Source organism: Lutra lutra, chromosome 13 (assembly GCF_902655055.1).
Source record: "Lutra lutra chromosome 13, mLutLut1.2, whole genome shotgun sequence".
In the NCBI taxonomy this organism is placed as follows: Eukaryota; Metazoa; Chordata; class Mammalia; order Carnivora; family Mustelidae; genus Lutra; species Lutra lutra.
In genome coordinates, this window is record NC_062290.1 from 91,808,847 (window position 1) to 91,836,256 (window position 27,410).

The window sequence follows — 27,410 nt, forward strand, 5'->3', positions numbered from 1 at the left end:
CAGCCGCACTGCCAAGACCAAAATGCACAGACGTGTCAAATCATTACGTTGTCCGCCCAAAACTAATGTAACATTCTGTGTCGGCTGCCCTTCCGTGGAAGGAAAATAGAAAGAAAAGAGAAAGTACACAACAAAACACACGACTATTACAGATTTTGGAGAAACAGAGCACACGAATAGGGCCCTTCCAGGACCTTAGTCAGGACCATGTGCCACGAGGATCCCCAAAGCTCAAGTTGCATCAGATTCCAGGAAATTTACTCCCTGTGAGCTCTAGGGGTCAGACCAGAAACAGATCAACATGCCCGTGGCACCGGGTGGTCCCACCCCGGAATCCACGGAGCCAGGGCGGGGAGGGAAGGGGAGCAGTGGCCTCGGAGAAGGGAGGAACGCAACCCAGGAGCCCGAAACACCAGGAAGCCCAACCCTCTGCCCTCGCCTCCCTTCATCGTAGTTCGGGCTCCTCCGGGAACCGGGAGACCACCTCACCTCTGCATTTGTCTGGCCTGCAGGTGATCCTGGGGAAGCTATATGAGACCCGGAGCAGTCAGCTGAGAAAGTACAAGCCGCCCGTGAAGCTGGATGCCCTCTGGCATATGCCTCACTTCCAGAAGGTCAGTCTCGCCTCCAAATGCCTCTTCCCGCACCTACGGCAGATGCCTATCACTTTGCCTGGTCTCTACCCGTCCTCTAGACAGTGAGACGCTGTGGGCTTCCGGCCCCTGGTGGGCATGATGACAAATATTACATGATTGGTGTATTATCTTGTCATCCCACTGATTCTTCACACTCACTGGAGTTGGGGGGCTGCTGCCACCCTCGCTGCGCAGACGGGGAGCGGAGCCCACACTGGCTTCTGTGGCAGCCTTGTGCGGAACCCGTGCCGTTGGACCACAGAGCCTGGGTGTCTGTCTATACCACAGAGGGCGCTGTCTGGGTCAAAGCCCCCTCCAGCGATGGGGTCACGGAGGCACCACATCCTGCTCTGGGGACTTGGGGGGGAGGACAAGCCCACACCACCAGCGCTAGGCCTTCTTGCAGCGTGGAATTCCTGGGGATGGGGGAGCAAATCTCCACCAGGGGCTGACACCCACCGTGTGCCGGCCTCAGAACGGATGCTGGTGTTCATCAGGCCACGAGCCCTGTCGCACCCGGAATGGGATCTCTCTTCAGTGCCTTTTAGCAGGGGAAGAGCCGTGTGAGAGCCAGGGTGGGGAGGCGCTGTCCCAAGGAGGGGAACAGGGAGATATGGGGACAGCAGCTTCCGTGTGGGAAGGGATCTCTGCACGCCTAACTCGCGCCCAGCAAGCCTTTCTGGGGGCCACGGGGACACGCCTGGCCCCAGGGAGACAGCTGGACAAAGCGACGTTCCCGGCCAGCCCAGCCCACCGTGGCACTGAGTTAAACTGCGGTTTGGACAACGAAGGGGCTAGGGCCTTCCTGAGCCTAATGCTCTTGGACAAGCTGCTGAGCGCCGTGGAGACGCCTGCCGCCCCCCGACGCGGCCCCGTGCGTCCTGCCCACGCGGCCTCCGTCAGCCTATGTCAGTGACCATCCACCCGCCGCCCGTCAGCCCGCACCACCCCGCATACGAACGTGACCGGGCACCGAGCCGGAGGCGCCGGGAGTCCCCGCCCGTGTCGCTTTGTCGCTCTTCCGTTTTGGCCGGGCGGCCGCGAGACTCACCTGGTTCTCTGTCTCCCCCGGTTTCCTGCCTTTTTAACCACGTTCCTCCCCCTCTCCTCTCCCCACAGCTTCCTTCCTGCCCCTTTCTCCATCATCTTTCCTCCTTTGCTCTTTTCGCTCCAATTTTTCCCTCTGATTTTCCCTGGGAGGCTGCCCAGGGAGGGACGGGAACCCAGAGCTCCACGAGCACGAGAGGCCGTGGACGGGACTCAGCTCTGTGGCGTCACCCCCTGTCCCCCGGCTCCGATTTAGAATCTGCCCTGAGCTACTGAGGCAGGGGACAAAGGAGGGCTCAGGTAGTCTTGGGCCAGAGGAACAAGGAAAGGGCCCCCACCCCTATCCCCACCCCGACTCTCCCATATCAGGAGGCACATCTCCCACGCCGGTGTCCCCACGGTCCCGGCCCTGAGTCGGACACGAATGAACCAGTTTCTGTTTTCAAAAGCAGGGCTTTGACTCAGCTGTGCTGCACTCTTCCGGTCTAGACTGCTGTCACTGAAATGCGGTCGGAGCAACAGGGGCAGCCTGTGAAGTCCACCCCTGTCTTCGGCGCCAGGCACCACGCTAAGTCATCTCTGCGTACCGGTGTGCTTCGTCTTCGGAGCGAGTGCCCCCCACCCCCGCGGCTCCGGGGCACAGAGCGGAAGCAGAGTCTGGGCTGTCCTCCCCAGTGAGTGGGCTGGTGGGGCCTGGAAGCCTCGCTCCTCTGACTGTGGGCCCCAAGCTCCAACACACGACCCGCTGTGCCACGGAAACAACGAGAAAGCATAAACATGGCCGCCCGGGATTCACGGGGCGCTTTTCGTCTTTTGGGGGATGTTCGTGGGTTTCTGGAAGGTCCTCTCTGTACGACTCTCAGAGCAAGGCTGTCCCTGGGCACCACCGTGGTCAGCTCAGCAGAGACCCTAGCCCCCCAGAGTGATGCCTTTATGGATGCAACCCTTGGTCCCCACTTTGGGGAAACAGTAGCAACGGGAAGCGTTTAGCTCTCACTGTGCGCCGAGCGCTGGACATGTATTATGTCACAGAAAGGACGCCCCCTCGGCTGATGTGCAACCTGAGGCCCGGCGGGCTGAAGGACCGTGCCCGGTAGGAAAGAGTCCCAGGTTCCATCCTGAGGGTCCTTCCCTCACTTCCGGCTGCATCCCGGCAGGTGCCTCTCCAGCCCAGCAGGGCTCCTTTCTCCCCTTCACAGTGTGCATCCTCACTGCAATTAATTAGTTAACTGGGCAATTAGTTGTCCATCTTCCCCAGCAAAATGGGAGCCCCTAAGGCCCATGGCTGTTGTGACCTCCACGGCGTCCCCAGAGCCCCCCACCCAGTGAGCGGTCAGTGAACGTCTGCGGGAAGAATGAATGAAGGAGGAGATGAATGAATGAATGACCAGTACGGCACAGAATGGCAGAAGAATGAAAAAGCCTTTCACAGACTCGCCGAAAGTCCCTTCCCGACCCGAGCATCCTGGCATCCCCCATTCTGGCAGCCCCCACCGGGTCCGGGCTCCGGAGGGCCAGTGTGGCGGCAACAGCGGCCAAGGGCTACACAGCGTCCTGCCCGGAACCCCAGGAGGGTCTTTGTCTGTGCCTCATGTCTGTGCCCAGCCACCGCCCCCCCCACCCCAGCCCCATTATGAAAGGGAAAAGCGCTTCCAAAAAAGTTGAACCTGTCACAGTGATGGATAACCTAAATGGACTCTCCCAGCTCAGAACAGATGTCGACGCTGAACCCTGTCAGAAATAATTAAACACCTCTCCCGTGGAAAAGCAGCAGGCAGGGGCGCGGCGGCCTGCTCCCTGCGCTGGGTCAACGGGAGCAAGCTGGCTGCCTGCACCACGCCGCTGTCCCGCGAGGGGGCCGCCCAGACCCTCCCCGGCCCCGGAACCTCGAGGGGCGCTCAGCGGCGTCCTGCCCCTGCTCCTGCCCCCGCCCGGGACCGTACCCGTGCGACCAGCCACGGGCTGCCTGGGACTCCAGAGCCCATTCTGGTCTGTGCCACCAGCCTTTGCCACCGATGCCCGGGGCCCAGAGAGGGGGTCACCCCACCGCTGGCCAGTGCCAGGGCATGGATGCCGTGCCACCAGCTGGCTAAGAGGCTCTCTGGGCCTCAGTTTCCTCACCTGAAAGTGAAGGTAGCACTGTTCTAAAGTATCTCCTCCAAACCGAAGGCTAATGATCCCAGGGTCATGGCTCAAGGAGCCGTGTGGGAGGGGGCTGATGGCTCTTGGAGGTGGCAGACCCCAATCCCAGAGTGAACTGCCAGGGAAAATGGCTCAGACCCTTCCCCAGGCTCCCATTTTGGGGAAGGATGTGAATGCACCTCCTCCCATCCCTAGCGGAGGGATTGCTGGGCTTGGAGCCGGCACCCTCTGTGGCCAGTGGCAATGGAGCTCATGCCCTTCCCCAGTGTGTTGGGGGCTGCGGGGAGGGAGGAGGGAACCCACATGCTATGTCTGTGTGCGCACATGACTCAGAGTCAGTGGCCCTCGGTCACATGGCGACCCTGCCTCTCCCTACCTGTCACATGGCTTTACTGGTCCCCGTCCCCATTCCGTCTTCTGAGCATGGGGCTAGCAGAAGGATTCGATGACACACTAATGCATTCGGCAGGACACCTGGACTCTGTCCTGGTGCCAACACATGGCATCTACCCTGGGGATGGGCCTGGTGATCATTCATTCATTCCCTCATTCATTCACAAATCTCATTCAGCATCTTTGTGCCAAGCCCTGCTCTCGGGGCCGATGTCATACTGCCGGAGGGTCCCTGGTGACCGGCAAGGGTGACGTGGGTAGACAGACAGAGGGCTGGATGGCTAGACAGGGAAGTTTGGAGTGGCTCCATCTGGGGTGTCCAGAAGCGTGAAATGGTGGGGAGACCCCAACCCTAGCTGGCAGCCGGCGCTGGGGTTGGGGCCAAGCCCCATAAATTTACCCCCACCAATGTGATCCTGATACAGGCTGGCCCACCTGGTCGGGTTTTCGAGGCAGGGGCCAGAATCCAGGCTTGCCTGCTGGGGGGCGGGATTAGTAATAACCCCACCTTCTGCTCTCAAAAGTGACCCAGTCTGAACCACGCATCCTACGGCCGCCTGATGTTAAGCCAAGAAAATCAGACGGTTCATCCTTCTTTATAATGACCGCCCGTGATAGCAATCCAAAGACAAATGTGGGGGCAGTGGGTCCCATGTCTATGTGGCGGCACCCCCACAGCGGGGTCAGCCTTGACGAGCCAGTGAAGGAGCTGACGGACCCCGCACTGACATTGCACAGTGTGTGATCCCGTGGAGCAGTACACAGCCAGTGAAACGAGGACCTTGGTCTACTCACTGCCACGTTCCTGACCCATTACCAGGGGAAGAACCCGCGCTGTGTGACGCTGTAGGGATAGAGGGGCCCACCCCTGAGTGCTCAAGGACCGATGGCTGGAGGGAGGGGCCCCAGGTGGCAGCAGCAGTGATCCCTGGGGTGGGCCGAGGCTGAGTTTTACCTTCTCTGATGCTCCTTTCTGCATTTTTTGAATTTTTACAGTGAGTATATGGCCTTTATAAAACCAGTAAGGCTGGTTTTGTTTTTGTTTTTGTTTTTTAATGTGTTTGAAAGGTAGGGACACTACATCCTTCTTTGGGTGCTTGTCCCAGGGCTCAAGTCCCCTTCAGCCCAGTCCCTCCTGAAGTCACAGGCCCTTCGGTGTTGCTGGCCACGCTTGGTTTCTCGCCCTGGGTTTCCATCAGGCGCAGAGATCAGAGGCCAGCGCTCTCAGCAGTGAAGGCGGCCAGCTCCCTGAGTCTGGCTCTCTCTGGCCAAGTCCGTGTTATAATTGAGATCCCAAACCCATTTTGGAGGAAGGTTTGCCCAAGCATCTCGAGGTCACCCCTCACGCCGAACACGGCGCCTCTCCCCCGACAGACCTGTCTGTCTTCCCCAGTGCCAATACCCAAGGACATTACATAGTCATTCAGTCACTAAAGTATGAACAAATTGACTATATTTTCATTTGGCTTTCGGTTCCCGCCCCACTGCTTTAGAATAATGGCCCAAGCTATTAAGCTAACAGTTTGATTTACAAGCTCTTGTGCTCTGAATGCTGAGATCAGACTCCTCTCTTTGTGGAAGACTAACCCTGCCTTGGGTCTCCTGGGCCCCTGGCTCCCTAATAGAACTGGAGCTGGCGGGAGAAAAAAAAAATCAGCAGTCAGCCAAGCAGTGACACCCAGAGATGCAGCTGATTAGTGAAAGCTGCTGAATCTAAGAAAAGGATTTTCTTTCCCACCTTTAAGCTCTCTTACAAATCATAGCCGGCTGGAAAGTTAACTCTCTGTTAAACCCCCAGAGTGGGGGGCCTGTCCATCCGGCTGCTGCCCCCTCTCCAAAGGGACCACGACATAGGAGCCCTTCTCCGGACAGGTGTGTTCAGCCCCAAAGTCGCTCCGTCCAGACGCAGGAAGGACAGGTGCCAGATCTGCTGCCCCTCCCGGAGGTCCCCACACCAGTGGTGTATTTTAAGAATCCTCTCGCTCTGTCGCGTTGGAATAAGAATCAGCCCATGTCGCCGCGTCGGGCACCGAGTGCCGGGATGGAATGTGTCACACGTGGAAACAGGGCGCTAGGGAGAGTGATTCAGAGAATTCAGAGGTCCTGAGGCAGGTGACATTTCTTCCCTAAATATGGATGCCCCCATTAGAAACCAGATCAGGGTGCAGAAGAGCTGCCTCGCCGGACAGATAAGAGCGGGGTCTTAGTTGGTTTTACATAATCTGGCACCTTGGAGGGACAGAATTTTTAGGTACCTGTTCATGAGGTGACATTGCTGTTCGATACTGGCAAGTCGCAGAGAGCCGGAGCTGAACCTCCGGGGACGGGAACAAGGGGAAATGAGGGGCGGGAGGTGGGGGGGGGCAGCGGCAAAGTTCCTGGAAGGGCAGGACAAATCTGGGTTCCCAGGGGACAGAGAGAGATGCCAGGCGTCAATGTTGGGGCCCAGAGAGGTGGGAGCTGGCGCTTCTAACTGGGGACCCCCAGCCTGACTGTCCCCTTTACACTTTGGCACTTGGGAACTCTCAGTTCTCTAGAGAAAGCTCTTCTCCCCCACCAGGGGCCAAAAAACATCTCAAATTTTGTGTTAAGAATCAACCAGAGGGGCGCCTGGGTGGCTCAGTGGGTTAAGCCGCTGCCTTCGGCTCAGGTCATGATCTCAGGGTCCTGGGATCGAGTCCCACATCGGGCTCTCTGCTCAGCAGGAAGCCTGCTTCCCTCTCTCTCTCTCTGCCTTCCTCTCCGTCTACTTGTGATCTCTCTCTGTCAAATAAATAAATACAATCTTTAAAAAAAAAAAAAAGAATCAACCAGAAAATAGACAAGACAGCTTGTTTGAGCGTCAGGCATGTATTTCTAACCTCCAGAGAAAGCTAGAATCCCACCTTGAATTTGGGGGACTCAGTGGGACTCCGTGGGTCCCCATTGTCTTCTTCCGGCTCTTCCCCGAGAGAACAGTTCTTGGTGATCTACATGGAATCTGCTGGCTTGAGCAGGACTTGGGGCTAACCTCTGAGCACCTCACTGCCATGTGTCCCCATGCCTCCACCTCTGTCACTGGGCACCCATGCTGTCACCGGGACGGATCCAGAGCTGCCTAGCACGTGGCCAGCAGCAGTTTCCAGCAATAAACAACGTTAGATGATTTGCTCGGGTGACCTGAACTTTGTCAAAAGTGCGGGCGAGACGAACCAGAAGGCTGGTATCCTTGTGTCTCAAGTCCACAAGCAATCAGTACGCTGGACCCCCGGGACCCACTGGTGTCCCTCAGAGATGCAGAGTCTGCCGGTGACAGAGAGCAAGTGTCGCGGAGAAAGTGAGAAGATGGGGGTGTCTGCTGGCCTCTCCCCTTCCCCTCCTCAAAGACGTCGTGGGCAAAGATGGGCTAGATCGCACAAGAGAAGGGGGTGGCGCTGTGACCCCAGTCCAGCGGCTGGACGAGCGGGAGGAGGGTGTCCAAGAAGTCCCTTGGAGGCGGCGCTCCTAAAGGTGGTGACGACGACTCCTGGAGCTCACACATCTGGAGCACCTCTTGGGAGCTCCGAGGAAGTCACACCTTGTGCCAATGCTCCCAATAACCCTCCGTGGCGGAGACTCAGAGGGGACGCGCCTGTGCCGGGAGGCCTGAGGTCATGTGCACAGGCCCAGCACCCACGAGCGGTAGAGTGGCGGCTTGCGCCCTCTGGCCGGCTGCCCCAGGCCGCAGGCCTTGGTGGAGCCCATAAATACTACGGACCTGAAACTGAGGTCAGGGGCCAGTTTGGGGCTAAATGTCGGACCTGGGAAGGAGAGTGAAGGGCGGTCAGGAACTGGGCTTTTATAGGCGTCCAGAGGGTCGTGGCCAGCCCTGCTCTGGCTGATTTAAGCCCTTGCAGTAAACAAAACTTCCCACTGCCCTGAGAGCCTTTAGATCTTGATAAAACACGGCACGTCTTTTAAATTGCAATTTGGCCCCAAGGCCGAAAACAAGAGAGGCCATTGATTGAGACCTGCTTCAGGAAAAGGCGGGAGGCAGAGACAGAGACTGAGCCTGGCAGGAGGGCTGAGCCTGGGGGCTCCCTCGTGCTGGCCTCGTGCTGCACCTGTAAAGTGGGGACAATGGCAGAGGGCCAGCGGGTCGTGGGTGTGAAGCGCTTGGCGTGGGCCTGGCCAGGGGACGGTCATGGAGAAACGCACCCTCTGTGTGGGGCAGGGCTACGGCATCTGTTCCTATGGATGCAACTTGGCTGTGCCTGCGGTCCTCTGAGGAGAGCTTTAAAATGCAGATTCCAGGGCCGCCTGGGTGAGGCTCAGTCAGTTGAGCATCTGGCTCTTGATTTCAGCTCAGGTCACGATCTCAGGGTCACAGGATCAAGCCCCAGGACGGGCTCTGCACTGAGTGTGAAGTCTGCTTGGGATTCTTTGACCTTCTGCCCCTCCCCCATTCTGCACACACGCTCTCTCCCTTCCTCTCCCTCTCCCTCTCTCCCCCTCTTCCCTCTCTAAAAAAACTTGCAGATTCCAGGGCCCACCCCAGGATCCATTCTAGTGGGTCTGGGGTAGCCTCCAAGCCTGCATTTTCTTTTTTTAAGATTTATTTATTTATTTGACAGAGAGTGTGAGAGATCACAAGCAGGGGGAGCAGCAGAGGGAGACGGAGAAGCAGGGAGCCCGACACGGGGCTCGATCCCAGGACCTCGAGATCATGACCCGAGCAGAAGGCAGAGGCCTGACCGATGGAGCCACCCAGGCGGCCCCAGGCCTGCATTTTCGGCAAGCAGCTCCTGGAGCTCCCTGGCTGGTGTCAGCTGCCCCGCACAGAGGTTTAGACACTCACGTACCGCGGCGTGCGGGTGCGCCCCGTGTGTCTGCTCTGAAGCGTGTTGGGGCCTCTGTCGGAAACGTGCCTGTCGGGGAGGCAGGCTCTCATCTGATACACAGCCCCGAGGACTACGGACCGCCGTTGGTCTGCTCCGGCGGCTACACCAGATACCACAGAAGGGGTGGCTGCCGCAGCCGACGCCAATCTCTCAGTTCTGACGGCTGCGTACCCGAGGTCAGGGCGCCTGTGGGGTTCGGTTCTGGTGAGAGTCTCCCAGGCCGGCCCGGAGAGAGAGGAAGCGGGTTCTGCAGCGCCTCTCCTTACACGGGCGCTGATCCGGTCCTGAAGGCCGCCCTCCTGACCCTGTCCGAACCCAGTTGCTCCCTACCCTCCGCCCCAAATGCCATCGTACTGGGGCCAGGGCTTCAACGCAGGAATATCGTGCATAGCCGCTTCCTTGTCACATTCGGCCAAAATCTGCCTGCCTTCCCTGAATCACCTGCCCCGGGCTGAGCGGCAGCCGTGCGAAGACTGTCTCTGCGCAGACACCTTCGTTCTTGATGGTTCCTCCGGGTGCCCAGCTCCGGCCGTCAGAAGTGAGGCGCTGTGTGGCAGTGACAGTGGACTGCCCGGGTGCCACGACCTCTACCATGCAGTGTCGTGTTCTCCACCTTTATCCACAGTCATAGAACATTCCTCAACATGGGGCTCCTGGGAGGCTCAGTCGGCTGCATGTCTGACTCTCGGTTTCGGCTCAGGTCACCATCTCAGGGTCGTGAGCCCCATGTCAGGCTCGGCACTCAGCTCGCAGTCCGCTTCAGATCTGCTCTCCTCCCTCCTCTGCTTCTCCCCCTGCTTGCACACTCTCTCTCAAATAAATGAACAAATAAATAAAATTAAAAAAAAAAAAGATTTGTCAGCGTGAACTGCCTTTGTATATATTTGTTGAGACTGTGGTCAGTGTCACTTGAGTCATTTAATATGAGAATTGGTGTGAGTTCATCCATCTTCCCCTCTGTCTATCCATTCATCAATCTGTTCTTCTATCCATCCATCTGTCCATCCATCCATCTATCCGTCTGCCTATCTGTCCATGTCTCTGTCCATCCATCCATTCGTCCACCTAGCCATCTAGGCAAGATTGGTTTTAGCATCTACAGAGTGCCCCTAGCAGTCGAATAACCCCAAGACCTCTATTAGTCTCCAGTCTGTCGCTCTTTCTCCAGAACCGTATCCAGAATATGGCAGGACGTTTTTGCTGTCTAGCTGAGGACACTTCCCTCCACTCCTATTTCTGACTTGGCGACGTCGGCCCCGTCAACCACAGAAAGGTTCCATTCCTTCCTAAGAGTTGCCCTCCCCCAATTCTTCCTGCTCATTATTTCAATAAGGGAAAGGGGGAAAGACCATGAGCGCCCCACCCAGCGAGCCACGGACACCAAACCTCTGAGCACGCGCCCCGCCTCGCTGCCAGAAGCACGGCTGTTCGACAGCGGGTATGAATAAGCGATGAGGCACCGCCGGGCACTGTGCGGACGGCTCAGCAAAGGACTTAATTTGCAACCAAGCACAAAATCAAAGACACTGTCAACCAAGGAACCGAGCGCCTAGATAACCACCTCGCACTACCTGAGGAAGCACCGTCAGGTACACTTCCAGAGAAAGTAATTAAGGAATCCCCATTGTCTAAAACCAGCATCGAAATTTGGAGCTCTGGAATTTGATGCTCGCTGGGGATCCAGGGTCTCCTCCCAGCCTGATCCTTCATCAGGATGAACGGCGGAGGCTGACGAGGGGATTGGTCGGTGTGTCTCCCTCTCGCTCTCCCAAAGACACCCCTCCAGCACCTGGTGCTCCTGGAAGCCTTGTCTTGTCGGACGAGCAGCAGGCAGCAAATGAGGTCACTGCCTGTGGGACGGGGGTGAGATTCATACACGAATCGTAGACCTCTCTGAGATCTGTGAGCGCCAATTAGCATTTATGAGGGACCCGTGGCGTTCACCGTACCCGGCACCGACATGCAGAACACGGTCCCCGGCGTTGGGGAATCTACACTCGCGCTCAGATCTACACGCAGCTGCTCCACATGCCGGGGCGCCCAGCCCGGCGGGAGAGCCCGCTGCGAGCCTGCCTTGATATTTATAGCAAGTGGCCTCTTCTGACAGGGACGATGTAGACCTGTCTGCAGGGGTGCGGCCCCACGGCCTCCGCTGGGGGAGCGCCACTGAGACGCCAGCCGAGTGGCCAGGGCGTCCGCTCCCAGACTCCGTGGAGGGCTGTAACAACGTGCCTCCTTCTCAGACTCCCTCCTTGGCTCTTACTTGAGCTTAAAATAAAAGACCAGGTCCTGCTGTCCACGGCAGATCGGACTCCCACGACCGGCCAGAACCTGCCCTGCGACGCTTCCGAGCAGGCAGAGCGGGCTACGGACCCCGGCGGAGGTCCCCGCTCTCCCACTGGCAGCTGGACGCGCGACAGCCACCTCCCCAAGGAATAGCGCCCCGCAGCTTCCCATCCTCTGGGCCCCCCGGGAAGAAAAGGGGCCCCTCCCCGGCAGTTCTGCCTGTCAGGGCGTCTGTTGACAACCCCATTGAAAACAGCTTCCACCGCCGCCACCGTGAAGGCTCTTCTGTCTCCCATGCACCGCTCCCTCAGACAGGTTTTGAAAGGCGAAACGTCTGGAAGGCACGCGCGCCCACCCCCCACCACCCCCCCACCCCCCCGCCCCGGCGCGCAGGGAGAGAGGCGTCTGCCCGGGTGAGCGGGGCGGACGGGCCTCCTCACCTGGCCCCACGGTGCACCGCCTCCAATTAAATCAAAATGGCTTGTTTTTAATGGTCTTTTACACTGACAAGTGGGCGATCATTTTGGGCCCACTAGCTGTCAGGGAGCGGAGGCAAATCCTCGGTTGATAATGCCCAATGCTTCCAATTAGGAGCCGAGGCCGCTCCTGGCGCGCTAACGATTCCCCAGCCACCCCCGAGGCCCCTTTGGCGCCGGTGTTTCTTCTCGCCTCCTCCGCCGCAAATTACTGACACAAAACGGAAGGCCCCGCGTCTCCTCCGCCACGCCAGGCCGGGCCCTGTTGGGCTTAATGAGCCGATGGAAGTTTCGTGGCTCCAGCGCTAAATTCTTTTCTTGTCTGACAGCCGCTCGGCTAAGGCGAGTGTTGACCTTATAAAAGATTTAGTGTTTCTCATTATTTTCTGTCAAGCTTCACAAGTGATGGCTCTGCGGTTATCATTTGCATCCTGGCGTGTGTGCGTGTGTGTGTGTGTGCATGCGAGCACACGTGCTGGATGGGGGCTCCGGGCTGGAGACGGGGCGCAGGAAGGGGTCCCTCTCTCCCTGCCTCGCGTCGGGCTCCCGCACGACAGCTTCCAGTGTGACATTCTCCCCGGGCTGAGCTGTTTCAAAGAGGAACCGAGAAGCACAGCAGAGGTGACGGATGGTTGGAGTGACGGCTTACAGATCCCCGGATGGAGCCTCCATGCGGCCTCCCAGAGACTGGCCGACTCCAACGGCCCGGACGTGCTGGGCGAAAGGAGGGTGTGAGCCAGACGTGCTGCTCAGCGTGGTCTCTGGGCCACCCTTTATTTTATTTTTATTTTTATTTTTTTGACGTTCATTTAAGCCAACTCCACACCCAACGTGGGGCTCGAACTCACAACCCCGAGACCAACAGCGGTATGCTCTCCCGACTGAGCCAGGCAGGCACCGCACCCCCCACCCCATACTTTAGGCCTCATCGGGAGGAACTCACTCTTCCCTTACAGGCCCGTGTAAAGCCCTTACCTGCAAGCTTCCTCCCCTGGCTTTGCATCCTATATAAGGACTTAGTGGTTTTTAAAAGCAGAACCACTTAAAAAAAGGTGCCATCTATTACTACCCCCTCCCCCGCCCCCCACAATGTGACAACAGCAGCGCTGGTCAGTCCCCACTGTGCCCGCTGCCGGACTGGGACTGCTCCATGTTAACAAGACTCCAAGGAGCACGTGCTGGTTCCTTCGCCAGCCTCCTGCTGGCCCCACCATCCCATCCCTTCTGTCACTGCACCCTGCCCTGGCTCACGGACGCACCGGACATCCCTGGTGAGGATCACCCAAGGGGACCTGAAGAAGGAGACAGAGTTCAGGGTAGACGAGCACATGGATGTCTTCTCCTGGGGATTCTGAGTCTTTCTTTGTCTCCAATGGAGGAGATGCTCTTGTCATTGTTACAGCAAAAACCTGGCACCCTCTCCCTCCCACGGCCATGGCAGACCTTGCCACTTGATCCCTGCACACTTTTACACGAGCTTTGGTTCAGCCCGAGAGTAGTTTATACCAGAACAGCCACCATCCATCTATCAGAGCTGGTACGATCAGGGAAATGTCCACCATCCTGCCTGCTCACTGTCCCTGCCTTAGAGGGGCCGTGTAGACAAACTGCGAAGGAAGACCTTCTTTTCGTGGTGCCTTAATATGCTACGTGTAGAAGAGGAAATCAAATACGGCCCACTAAAGGAAAACAGGTAAGCTGGGTTTCATCAAAATGAAAAACTCTGATGCTTCAGACGGTGCTAAGAAAGTGGGAAGATAACCCACAGAGTAGGAACAGGTATTTGTAGATCGCGTCTCTGATGCGGGACTCGTAACTATGAACAAAAATATCGTCCTTACAACTCTGTAACGGAAAGACCAATAATCGAATTTTAAACGGGCAAAGGACTGAATCGATGTTCTTCCAAAGATACACAGATGGCCAACAAGCACAGGAAGGACGCCCAGCCTTGGCAGCCATCGCGGAACCACGGATCAAAGCTCAGTGAGACACCACTCCGCTTCCGCGAACTTGGACGGCTACAATCCAAACAGCGGACAAGAACAAGTGTTGGTGAGGATGTGGGGAAGCTGGAACCTTCTACGTTGCTATGAGAATATGAAATGGTGCGGCCACTTTGGAAAACCCTGTGGCAGTTCCCCCCAAAGCCTAAACATAGAGTTCCCATATGCCCCGGCGATCCCGCTCCGGGTATCTTCACCAAGAGAAAGGAAAACAGGTGTCCACATGTCAACTTGGGCACAATGTTCACAGCGTATTCTTTTTTTTTTTTTTAAGATTTTATTTATTTATTTGACAGAGAGAGAGAATCACAAGGAGGCAGAGCAGCAGGCAGAGAGGGAGGGAGAAGCTGTTTCCCCGCGGAGCAGGGAGCCCAATCCAGGGCTTGATCCCAGGACCTCGGGATCATGACCTGAGCCGACAGCAGACGCTTGACGACGGAGCCCCCCAGGCGCTCCGACAGTGCATTGTTCACGTAGCCCCAAATGGAAACAACCTGAGGTCCATCAGCTGATGAGTGGATCCACAAAATGTAGGTCCCTAGCGCAGAATATTATTCAGCTCCGTGCTTGTGATACGAAGGGAAAGAAGCCAGTCACCAGAGACCATGCCTCGTATGGCTCCATTTCTAGGAAATATCCAGGCAAATCCAAAGAGACGGAAAGGAGGCGTTGCCAGGAGCTCGGGGGAGGGAAACAAGGAGCAACTACAAATGGTATGGGGGTTCTTTTTGGGGCAATGAGAGTAGACGAGCCTACGAATGAGCCTACAATCCCCGATTTATATACTCAGACGGGTGAGCCGTATGACGTGTGAATTATATCTCAAAAAGGCCCTTCTACCAAGGAGGTCGGCTGCTTGGGATAAGAACACCCCGTTGAGTCAGAGGTGTGCACGGCCCGGACGCAGTCCTTGGAGGCTGGCTCGCGGTGACAATCAGCTGCTGAGGCGTGGTGTCAGCTGGTGGAGGAGGGTCCGGTCTGTTCTCAGCTCCCCTGGGTTATCCCTGCAACACTCACGTCCTGGCAGCAGACCTGGGAGCCAGGCTGGAAGCTTTCGGGAAGTTGAGTCAAACACCCTGCCCCGGGGTTACCTGGTTGTTCATAGACGAGCATTTGGCAAAAAGATTCATCGTCCAACTGTGATCCCAACAGCTGACTGGCCTTAGCTAATCCTCGGAAATGATCTACAGGCACCGGTATGGCTTCTGGAATTAGCAAGTTGATTCTCATTTTCAAAGGCTTGCACGGCCGGCTCGCCTTCCGCCCCAGAAAGTCTCAAAGAGCCCAAAAGTCAGTAGGCCAAGACCTGGGTTCCAGGTCCGGCTTTGTGCGTAAAGTAGCTGGGTCTCCCTGGGCCGGAGTCTTGACCATCCCGAGTCCTTCTTGTCCGAGGAGGATGGCATCCCGCAGCCCCTCAGAGAGCAGTCGCTCTCCCCATCCCCCCTGCCCCCGCACCCCCCCACCCCAGCTCACCTGACACGGGGATTCTCGTGGCACCACGTTAGACCTCCCAGGGAGGCAGGAAGTTTGTTTCCTAAGCCTGAGCTTGGATGTTCTCTGAAAACGCAGCTTGCGTCAGCAGGGAGGGTCAGGCCCTGTGTCCTTGTCCCATCTATTTTTGGACCACAGAGAAATCAGAGCCAGTAGCAGAATAACAACGTAGGGGACCAGATGTCTCGGGAGAGACTGTCCCCCTCGTTAATGACTTAAACCGCGAACGTTGTACATCAGAGCTGAGGACTCAGCCTGTTTGCCGAGGACGTCTTGCATGGACTTGTACTCTGCTGGGGCCTCTGACCTCCAGCTGCCCTGAACTTGACAGAAATTACTGACCTGGGACTGATCCATAATTTCCAAGTACCTCTCATTAGAGGAGACAGGCCCTCAATCTTTTAGAGCAAAACCTCTCTCCCAGTCCCCGAGTGGCTGTCACTTAAAAAACAAACAAAAAACCCCCAACTAAACTAAGATATCTGTAGCTTCTACAGCTGCCTTTTATTTATTTTTTTTTTTTTTTAGCTCTTTGGCAGATTTTTTTTTTTTTTTAATCTGGCTGGTTTTTCTCCTCAAATCCTGTCATTTGCCTTCTTGGCCCCCAGACTTGGCACTGGAAGGCTTGGTGTCCAGTTGGGGACTACTGTGTGGCTGATGAGAGGGGACTGGAAGGTCAGCTAGCCCAGCTGCCCCTTTTAATAGGACCGTGTTGGGGGCCTGGACTCAACAGGCACGTGGGGAGTCTGCTCAGCCCGCACACCTGGCCAGCTGTGGCAAGTTCCTCCCGGCTGCAGTGAGCACATGCACACGCCCTCCACGCGCATCTGGGGACAGTGTCACCCATGACCGCAGGGCCTGCCTTCTGCTGTAAAGAGCCCCATGCCGTGTCTGCCTCCACCTCCTGCCTACAAAGAGGCCTCATGCCGAAGGGAGAAGACGGGAAAGAGACAGGGACGGAGAGGAGGTGAAACACTGCTCACTCTTCAGCATGCGGACCCAAGCTGGCCCACCCAACCGAAGACCGATGTCACCAGGCAGGACGACCATGTCTTTTTCCTAGGGTCTTGGACATTTTCTTTGGCACTGAGATGACTGTGCCCAGTGAAGCAGGATAAGTCTATCATGGGGACAGTCGGCACAAGCCAAATTCACAAACCACCAGTCATGAACCTTCGTTTGACAGCAAGACTCGTGATTCAAACAGAATCATACTTGAATCTCCAGCAAATAAATCTCCTAAGACAGAGTAACTCTAAGTTGTGCGTGGAGGGAGGAACCCCCCCACGCCTCTGTCTCCTTGCCGGCACTTCTCCAAAACGCAGTTCCAAAACCCCACCTCGTTGTGCTCACAGTACAAAGAGGAAAAGGCAGTGATTCCTTACAGATAAAACGGAGGCCCTCCCAGCTTCCCTCCCTGCTCCCACTCCCTCCCCTCCCCAAGGCAGGGCAGGGCATGACTTCCAGCACCTTCTTTCCTTCCCGCTCTGCCTCACTAGATCCAGACTCTTGCCTGAACACCACAGGGGACTCTTCGGTCGGTTTTAAATCTTTCATATAAATGGCATCATTCTTATGTTCTATTCCGTAAATTCAACTTTCTTTCCCCGGCAGTGTTGTTTTCGCGATTTCTACGCGTCGATTCAGACAGACCTAGAGCAGCGCTGTCCTATACAACTTTCTGTGATGATGGGAAAGTCCGTCGGTAGCCACGGGCCACATGGGGTCACTGAGAACTTGGAATACGCTTAGTACAACAAAGGGACCAAATTTATATTTCACTTAATTTTGGTTACTTCAAAAGTAAATAGCCACATGTGGCTTGTGGCCACTGTGTTGGACGGAACCTCTCTGGGGTGTCCGTATTAACAGAAGCAGAGCGTTCCACTGCACGAATTTAGCACCTTTGGTTTGCCCAGTCCCCACCGATGGACATGCCAAAGTTTCTAATCCCTGTGGTCCTGTGACCGTGAGGATTCTTGTACACAGCTCTTAGTGGACATTTTTGAAAGTCCTTCTAGGGTCTCCATCCAAACACAGACTCATCGGTTCAGGGGGTGAGCACATGCCCAGCCTTTCCAGGTGATGCCCGATCGCCTTGAGTGGTCGGACCGATCACCGCCCTTGCTAGAAGTCCCTGAAACCTCTAACGTCCGGCTCATTGCCATTACTGCCGCCAGAGCGACGGGCACGGAATGGCCTTTTCTTTCTTTATTCCCTGGTTACTGTGCTAGGATGAGAACGCCTCCTGCGTGTGTTGGCCTTCAGATCCCCCTCCGTGAAGGACCCGTTCATTTCTTCTTCTTCCTGTTTTGTGATTGCGTTGGGAAACCAAGACCACTTTCATCCCCAACCCCCAACCGCATCTCTGCCTTATTCTTTGAGTCTCTGCCTGTATGTTATCCCCTTAGGAAGCCTTCTCTGGCCCCAAAGTATGAGTCCGATTCTCTGTATTATAACCTCTTACAGATCTGGTATTCCGGGATGCCCGGCGGGCTCGGTTGGTGCTGCGTGCGACTCTTGATCTTGGGGTTGTGGGTTCAAGCCCCATGTTGGGTCTAAAGCTTATTTTTAAAAAATAAAATCTTAAAAAAAGAACACAAAGAAATCTGGTACTTCCTCTAGTACTCAGCACAACTATAATTGAGTAATTAGTTGTGTGATTATGTTCTTATCACTGTTTTCTGGGTCTGTGATAGCAGAGGCTTTATAAACTCTTCCAGGCTCCTGGTGCCCAGCACAGAGTCCAGGACATCATGGAGATGCAAACAACTGTTACAGAAGCCAAAGGACAATGGCCACATCTAACCCCCAAAGCCAGGGCACACGGGCACCAGCTCCATGACGGCAAACTGTCATTCCACTGGGGGTTTTCTGTTGAAAACAGATCATGCTTTTCAAGGAACCATAAAAAAGTAAAAACTGAGCAAATACAAAGGGTCTGACTCATGCAAATTACCTCGGCACCGAAGAAGTTAAATTAGAAATCAGTCATAGATGGAACTAATACAATTGCCTGGAAATTTAAAAGCACGTTTATAAATCACTAAAAGACCAAAGAAGGAATCCAAACAGAAATCTGATAGAAATTAGATGAAAAGAGAACGGAACAAAAATAAATATCCTCAAAACTCGAAACTGAGAGATCAAAGACAATGGAGAGGGCAAAGAAGTTGCTCATTCTGTGTTATATAAACGGTGTTATTAGAAAAAGAAGGAGTGAAGGGTAATTAGATCACAGATGACTCGAGATGCCGGAAAGAGAAGGATAGAGTGGCCTCAAAGAAGGAATCAGAAATCATGAGCAAAATTAATGAAGAGGGAAGGTACAACAAGGCAGGGCTCAAACGAAAAGCAGATCCGTTGGAAGTGGATTGGAAGAACATGGATGAGTTCAACCTCGTGGGAAACGGAATCCAGGAATCTAGATCCCACCGGGGGCCAGACAGGGTCACAGGCAGCGGGGGTGGACGCGGAAAAGGCAGCGGGCGGGCTGCTGGCTCACTCTGCGGGGGCTGAGCCCAGAGAATTCCCACCTGGGTTCTCACCGGGAGATGTGGATTCCATGGCGTCCAAGTTCTCTTCCAACCCTGGGTCTCTGGGAATCTTTTATTCCGGTTCGATGGCAGAGAGTCAAGAAATATTGTCTGCAGGGGATTAGGGATCCCAGGATCAGTGGTGAACACTAATCTCTTTTGAGATCCGATGGCTGCTCAGCGACCTGCCTTGTCTTGTCCCCCAGGGGCACCAATTCGCTTTCCTTTCCTCTCATTTGCCGAGATTCTTCCCACCACAGGGCTTCTTCAGTAGGTTCCCGCATCTAGGACATTCTCTCTCCATCATCCCCTGCCCAGCCTGCTCACCTTCTCTAGAAAGGCTTTCCCACCCCCCAGCTGGAGTTAAATCCCCACCCATGGGCACCTGGGTGGCTCAGTGGTTAAGCAACTGCCTTCGGCTCAGATAATGATCCCAGGGTCCTGGGATCGAGCCCCATATCAGGCTCCCTGCTCGACGGGAAGCCTGCTGCTCCCTCTCCCACTCCCCCTGCTTGTGTTCCCTCTCTCGCTGTATCTCTGTCAAAGGAATAAATAAAATCTTTAAAAATTTTAAAATAAAATCCCCATCCATGGTCCTAATAAATTGCCACTAAACATGCGTAGTTTTCCGCGCCGCCCCCCACCCTGCCGTCCTGCAGGGCCCATGGGTGCACGCCACCGCCTGTCTCCCTCACCGGCGTGTCCCCACATGTGCCGCATGGCGGAGGCACCTGGTCCCTGTCTGGGCAATGCTGTTTAGATGCTGCCCATCTGGACAGGTGCAGGGCCTTGGTCGATGGGGCTAGAGCTGTGCCCACTACTGGCAGGCCGGCCGTTCGCCTCTTATTTACCTTCGTGGACCCTAGAGCGACTCGGCTGTATTGAGCAGAGCTGCCTCCTGCCAACGCCGTCACAATTTCCTAGCTCCAGGCGGAGGCAGACCGCGGATGGCTTAATTTAGAAGCGTCTCCGAAGGAATTCCTTGCTCTGAAGCTCTTCATCCTGGGGCTCCAGGGGTCTGTGGGGTCGTGACCACACGCGGCTTGAGGCCTGACTTGTAATTAGGCTCCTCATCTCTGGCTGAGTTGCTATTTTAGGAGGGGAGTGTGCCTGCGGGATAGGAGCCACAACGTTCCCAGCGGTGACTCACTCGATTCATTTCACGAGCATTTATTAGGAGAGTTGAGTCTCTCAGTGAAGACCTGGGGTAGTCCCACAGCTCTGGCTTTTCTGTGCGACCGGGGTGAGCGACTTAACCTTTCTGGGCCTCTATTTCCCCATCTGTAAAATGGAGACAACGTCTGGACAGTCTGGGGCTTGTGTGAAATCCGTGTGCTGCAGCTGGCACAGCTGAAGGGTCCAGAGGGGCACCCTGCTTCCTGGCATTCTGAGAGCTGGACCTCCCCTCTCCAGGGACTCCTGGTTTCTGCTGGGGAATTTGGGGATTTCAAGGGATCCAGGTTCCCTTCTTTCTAAAGACCCCTCCTGCGCTGGGTGCAAGGTTTTTCTTGAGTTAGGCTTTAGAAGAGCCTATCAGACCCAGTCACACAAATCTCCTTTGGTTTTCATCTGGGACACACACACCAAGCAGCTTTGTTTAAACGTGGCCCCGTGCCAGGCACTGGGGGTCCCCGCACAGGACAGGTGCACACCCTGTTTTACAGGGCTCCAGGGCTGGTTACTGGCTTGAGCTCCCCTGTCTTGGATGACTTAATCCCATAAAGTTCCAGCTGGAATGGGAATTCATGACATCAGAGACCACATGTGGCATGCCTTCTGCCTCTCCCACGTCCCCCAGTGCGGCTGGTCACATAGTGTGTGCCAGAATGTGTGTGGTCGGCCACGGGGGTGAGCCTCCTACGTTCAGAACGTCCCTCTAGAAAACCAAAGGGAAAATGGAACTGAATGCTAAAGTACAAAACGTCCCAGTCATTCTTGGAATACAGTAGGCACTTAATGCGAATTTTTTAGATGAATGTATGAGTGAATATTTCTTTCCCACTTAAGTTTCTAAGTAAAAGGGGACTGCAGAAAAGAAAATTTCTTCTAGGGTTCTCTTTTGTCTGTGTGCTGGTTTTCATATGATTATCTCTAAGCTGAGTAGCTCCTTGGGGCTGGATCCTTCTGCCGCCTCCTTAGGAGACGGGAGTGAGTGCTGAGCCTACTTCCATCTAATCAACACCACCTGCCACCCTCCGACACCACCCACCAGCAGCACCAGATCAACATCACCCACCATCAACACCACCCACCATCAACACCATCTACCGTCAGTACCAACCATCCATCAGTACCACCATCCATCAGTACTACCCACCATCAACACTATCCACCATCAGTACCAACCATCCATCAATACTACCCACCATCAACACTACCCACCATCAACACCATCTGTCAGGGACACTCCCATCCATCAGTACCAACCATCCATCAGTACAGCCATCCATCAGTACTACCCACCATCAACATTACCCACCATCGGTACCAACCATCCATCAGTCTACCCACCATCTACCCACCATCAACACTACCCACCATCAGTACCAACCATCCATCAGTACCACCATCCATCAGTACTACCCACCATCAACATTACCCACCATCAGTACCAACCATCCATCAACACTACCCACCATCAACACCATCCATCAGCGACACTACCATCCATCAGTACCACCATCCATCAGTACTACTCACCATCAACACCAAACCAACACCACCCACCAAATGGCAACAGTACCCTGTACCATTGATGCGTACTGAATTGCCCAGGGAATGGCTTGGAGGTTGTACTCATTTCCTGAGGCTACCATAACAAATTATCACAAACTTGGTGGTTTAAACAATAGAAATCCATTCTCTGGCAGTTCTGGAGGCCAGAAACCCAAAATCAAGATGTCAGCAGGGCTACACTCCCACCAAAGGCCCGAGGGAAGAATGCCTCCTTGCCTCTTCCAGCTACTGGCGCTCTTGGCGTTCCTGAACTGTGGCCACATCACTATGGCCTCATGTGGTCCTGTCCTCTGTGTCTATGTCTTCTGTCTCCAGCATTCTTGCCAGCAGAATCAGAACCTTCTTGAATAATTCAGGATGTTCTCATCTTGAGATCCTTAAATTAATTACATCTGAAAAGGTCACATCCTCAGTTCCAGTGGTTAGGATGTGGACATATCTTTTTAGGGGGTCACCATTCAGCCCTCTACAAAGGCCAGGGGGGATGTGTGGAATTAGCAGAGATGTGGGCTGCAGAGCTATGCTTCCCTGGCAGAAGCCCGGCCTCCGGGGAGCCTTGCCACTCTGAATGCCTCAGGAGACCCTGAACACATAGGAGTCCCAGCTGGCCGGGCATCTGAATCAGCCGGGGAGCCCACGAGGTGTCTGGAGAGCCTAAGTGCCAGCCTTCCTGAGCACCTCTAGCTGCCTTCTGGGAAGCACAGGTGTCAGGAAAATTGTATCACAGTGTAAAAACCAAGCCATCCCTTGCCAGAAGGGACACAAAGATACACCTTAGAAGCCTTTTGTTTGCTGGCTATTTTATTCCCGCACAAAGTGTAGGGTCTTCTTTCTTCCCAAATAACTTGTATGCGGCCACCTGGGGACTTTTCTGAAGCTGGAGATGCAGCTGAGAACAGGATTATGGTTTGATTGACCAAAAGGAGTTGATTGAGCACAGGTGTGGAGCCCTGGGTCCAGGGAGGCATCAGGTGACTGCGGCAAGGACCCTGCCCTAAGAGGACTCAAGAGCTTTGGAATTGGGCTCTGGCCCTACCTGGGTTACAAGGGCCCCAGATGATCCTAATGTACATCCAAGAAATTCAAAACCTGAGGCTAGGGCTGCAGTGGCTTCCGGAAGTGCTGCCACACACAGACAGCCCGAGGGGGACTTATAAAGGGTCCACAGATCTTAAGTGGTGACCCACATCATTTTGTATGTTAGGACTTGGGGTATTTTTCCCCCCAGAGGAGAAGGTCCATGACTTTTTGCAGTCGCCAAAGAGTCTACTTGCCTAAGAATGAAGAACGTGGTTTATGTCCTACAGTAACATCCGAGTCAACCCACTGCCATCTGACTTTTACGAGTTCCTACTTCAGCAGCCCCTACCCCCTTTCACCTCATGCTCGAGTTGAAGGGGTTGGGGGAGGCACCCAAACACAGTGTGAGCTGTGGGTGCAACAGAATTTTCTAGCAAGAATCCACAATTTAGTGTCCAGGGGTGGGCGGTGGAGGCTAAAACAATTTCTCTGACACGGATTCCCCGTGCAGCCAGCCTTGGACAGACTGCTCTGGGCCTCAGTTTCTTCATCTGTAAAATGGTGAACACATTCAGCTTGGGTTCCACTGGGACCTCAGGTACGTGGATGGTGAGCACATGCTCCTAGGACCTGAGGCCAGACAGCCCACAATAAGAGTCTGGCGGACCCGAAGTGGTGACCCAGATCTTGGGTTGGGGGGCCCCTGGCGGTGTTCCAGGCCAGGTCACATCCACTCCGCACCCATTCTCAGGGGAGACAAGACCAGTACTGACTGCCTCACATTCTAACAGAGAAACACTCTTGGATCTGTCCCCATGTGTCCTCCAGAAGGCTGGCATTGCCCTCGAGGCCTTCCGCCCACCCAGGGCTCCTCACTGAGGGGCGCTCACTCCTCACTTCCGTCCCTCTCACCGTGACTCATATCACTGTCGCTGCTCGGAGATGGAAGCGGGGCGGGGGCGGGGGGCGGGCCGGGAGAGCAGGGGAGCCCCGGGAAGGAGCCGCGAGCCCACTGACCTGCCCTCTCCCGTCCACAGGTGCTTCCCCACCTCAGCACCTTCCCCACGGAGGCCGATCGCCAGAGGGCCCTGAGAGCCCACCAGGACGAGCAGGCGGTGCGCCAGGGGACCCTGCGGATGGGCAACTACACCCACCCCTAAAGCCTGCCAGGCCTGGCAGAACAGTCTGAGGAACTTCCCCTTCTCTGCCCGCTCACGTGAGACACCGCCACCCCCCATGCTTTGGCAAGGACCTCAGGTTCAGGTCTTTGATTGGTTCTATTTGGTAAGAGTCCCCGCCCCCTTTTAGGTTAGCCAGAACGAACGTAGCCCCAGGGACCCTCCGGCTAGGATTCCTCCTCCCGCTGGAGCCCACCCTCCCTCGGTTGTCCGGCCCTCCTGTGGGAAGGCGAACCCAACCCCCCAACCGCTGGCAGCTGCCAGACTCCAGCCAAACCACCCCTGTGATTCCTGCGGAAAGTCCTCGTTTTATATCCCGAGCATGAGTGTAACTGTGCTTTGGGGATGCCTGATGCCTCCTCGCGCCAGTACTCTCTCTCAGGGACCCCTGACAAAGACCCAGGGCCTGCCCCCGCCACCCACGCCAGGCGCCTGTCCATCAGGCAGACCAAGAGGGGCTCCTCCACCCGGACGGACCTTGGGAAGGCCAACCCCGCCGAAGGAGAGAGCTCTGGGCCCGTAGGTGGGCGGATGAGACCCAGGCTGAGGAACTTTCTCAGCCAGGCTCCTGGGCACTTCTCCCCTCAAGCATTCTTCACGTCCTCGCCTTCTCCCCGCCAACTGTATGCTGCTCTATTTTACATTAAAATTGCTATTTGTTCTCCTCCCGCTGTGTCTTTATTTAAACCTACCACCAGTGTGAGAACCCAGCTCCCGTCTGATGGGGTTCCGAAACGGAGGCCCTTCGAGGCTGGTTACCTTCCCTGACACATCCCAGCGGTGTCTGCGTGAAATCAGGCCCAGCCTCCGGGTTCTAAATCCACGCTGGTCTGAAGATCCCAACTGCTGATCTTGGACCCAGAGGGCCCCCCGACCCCGCCGGGACTTCCGGCTCTCTCTTCCCACGCCGCTGACCTGTCCTCTCAAGCGGCGGGTGCTGCCCTCTCCCCAGCACGGCCGAGACGGAGCACTTGATTTTTCCCACCAAACTTACTTCTCCCTCAGCTTCTCGCATCTCATGCGGGATCCACCGTCAGCCCTGCCGCTGAAGCAGAAGTCCTCATCACTCTGTTTTTGTCCTCTCGCCTCGAATCCAGAGACAAGCCTGTCAGCGTTGCTCCCAGAAGACCCCTTCCTGGCCCTCCTCTCCAAGCGCCACCACCATGTCTCTGGAGAACGTCCCCTCTCCCCGCTGCCCTCCCAACCATGCTCTCCACTGAGCAGCCCCTTAGCATTCCAGCAGCTTCTGCCGCCCTCGAAGGAAACTCCTCAGTCCTCACCCAGCCCACGGCGCCCGAGGTGAGGCCGTCCCTTCTGGCTTCATCTCCCACCCCTGGTGTCGTTCTGTTCCTGGTTACCCGCAGCCACAGCCCTCACTCCTGCCTTAGGCTTGCCGCTTGCTTGTCCCTCTGCCTGGAACACCTGGGTCCCCGCCTGTCACCTGCCCACCCCTTCTCGTCATTCAGATCTTAGCTCAAAAATCGAGTACCCTAACTCAAAACGCGGTCCCTGAAATAGCCACCGGTAAAATTCACATCAACTTGTTTTATCCTCGACAGAGCAATGATGGCTGCTTTCCTGCCTGTCTCTCCTCTAGCTGGGAGGTTGCACGGGATCGGGGACCTGAGCTCCCAAGGGCCCGGCATATGTAAGCACCAGCAGTAACTGTGGACGGACCCCCTACAGGCCGAGGCCGAGGCCTGGAGGCATACCCAAGCCCCAGTCGGGGGCTTACAGGTCTGGCTGGATTCCTTGATCAGCCATCCACCCCCGCCCCGACACGCGCGTGCCTTCCAACGCCACACAAATGCCACACACGCTAACACCCCTCAGACGCCAACCTACTCCCAGGGCTGGAGATCCTCCTTCTACCACGGGAGCCGCAGGGAAACAAGCACCCCCACTGGTTTTGGCTAAAGCCACCCTGAAGCCTTCTGACCCGCAGGGAGCAGGGAGCCTGGTGTGGGAGCACAGGAGAGCCCAAAGGGCCTGGCCACTGAGCTGGCGGCCATCCCGTGTGGTCAAGAGCATGAAGCCCGCCCTCATCAGTAATTTCTGTGTGCTCTCGAGCAAGTGTCTTAGCCTCTCTGGGCCTCACCTGTGACACAGGACCCTGGCACGGTACAGGACATCTCCTCAAGCTAAATTAGACCACGATTACAGTCGAGAACGTGTACACCAGGATTAGCACAGGGGCTGGCACTTCGAAGCAATAGATTAATGGGGATTATTGTCTTCTTATTAAAAGAGCACACTGAAAGGGGGCAACCAAAATCCTGGGAACAATTCCGGGATGGGGGTGTGATTTTAGGAGCAAAACCTGGGGCGCCTGGGTGACTCAGGTGGTGAAGCGTCTGCCTTCGGCTCAGGTCATGATCCCAGGGTCGAGGTACGGAGTCCCGTCTCCAGTTCTCTGATCAGCAGGGAGCCTGCTTCTCCCTCTGCCTCTGCCCCTTCCCCCTTAAAAACAAACAATACAGGAATGAAAGCCTTTGTGTCCAGGTACCTCAAAAAAGTACAGATATTTTGAATTTAACCCACTTTTTTGCTCTTAAGTCCCCCTCAAAAAGGGAAGGGGGCACACCAGGACGCCGAATTTCCTGAGGGACTGGAAGTTATGCACAGAAGGGTGGGCAATCTTGCTGGGACACGAGGCCCCTGAGTGGCCCCTCCGGGTCTGTTTTTTCAAGGACCTGGGCCAGGGGGTCAGTCCAGAGTGGGACAGAAATAGCTACGGGGTATCTCTTTGGCTGACGTGAGCCTGTCGTGCTCCAGCTTGCGTGAGACCTGCTGGGACTGCGGCAGATTCCCCGGGGAGCGGCACCCTCTGCCTTGGCCTGGAGATCCCAGCTTCTGGGTGCCCCCTCCACCCACCGGCGGGCCTGTGCGGCTCCAACCAAGAGCACCCCAGCTCCTTGTCCTAGTCCTACAGCGCCACCGTCTGGCAAGTCCGAGTCAGAGGCTGCCGAAGTTCCTGGTCCCTTCCCTCCCGCAGTCCGGCTCCCCAGCTTGGTCCTTCCCTCTTCATTAATTATTCGTATCCGCACAAAGCCAGGGGTCGGATTCCGGTCGATTCCATCTTCTTGGGTGTCCAGTTACATCAGACTAAACACTTGTGCTCACTTGCACTGACCCCGACTGGGGGTCCCCCCACTGAGGGTCCCCCCAGCACAACTGGGGTGGCTCTGCCTGCCCTTCAAGACCCAGGGTAGAGTCCCTGGAGGTTCTAGCCAGGGGGGCCTTGGGAACCGCCAGTTACCTCCCTCTACCACCACCGCCCTCACTTCACAGGTGGAAAATACGCAAGACCCACGCGTTCCAGAACCTGCTCCCAAAACTACTTCTCCAAGGTGGGTGGGAACGGGGAGCGTGTGGCTTTGCATCCGAAGCCCTCCTAGTCAACCACCCATGAATGCCATGCAAGGACAGCCATCACCAGAGATACTGCCGTATGTCCCTGGTTTTGTTCCTCTCCCTGCTGGTTAGCATTTTCCGTCCTGGTTGAGTTTCTTGGCAATATCCCATCAGAGATTTCACCAAAGAGGTCCATGTGCGCTGCCTTCCACCAGCCACAGGGAAGCAGCTGGACCCTCACCTGGTCAGCC

General features: G+C 55.8%; 1 protein-coding gene across 1 annotated transcript in view; it reads left to right on the forward strand.

The window, feature by feature from the left end:
• The window catches only part of CFAP77 (cilia and flagella associated protein 77), a 125,479-nt gene extending 101,015 nt beyond the window's left edge, over positions 1–24,464 (forward strand). The window contains exons 5-6 of the mRNA XM_047700255.1: positions 513–614; positions 23,665–24,464. Coding sequence (XP_047556211.1) covers positions 513–614; positions 23,665–23,787 — 225 coding nt within the window. The 3' untranslated portion in view covers positions 23,788–24,464. The remainder of the gene's footprint in view (positions 1–512; positions 615–23,664) is intronic.
• The last annotated feature ends 2,946 nt before the right edge of the window (positions 24,465–27,410 follow it).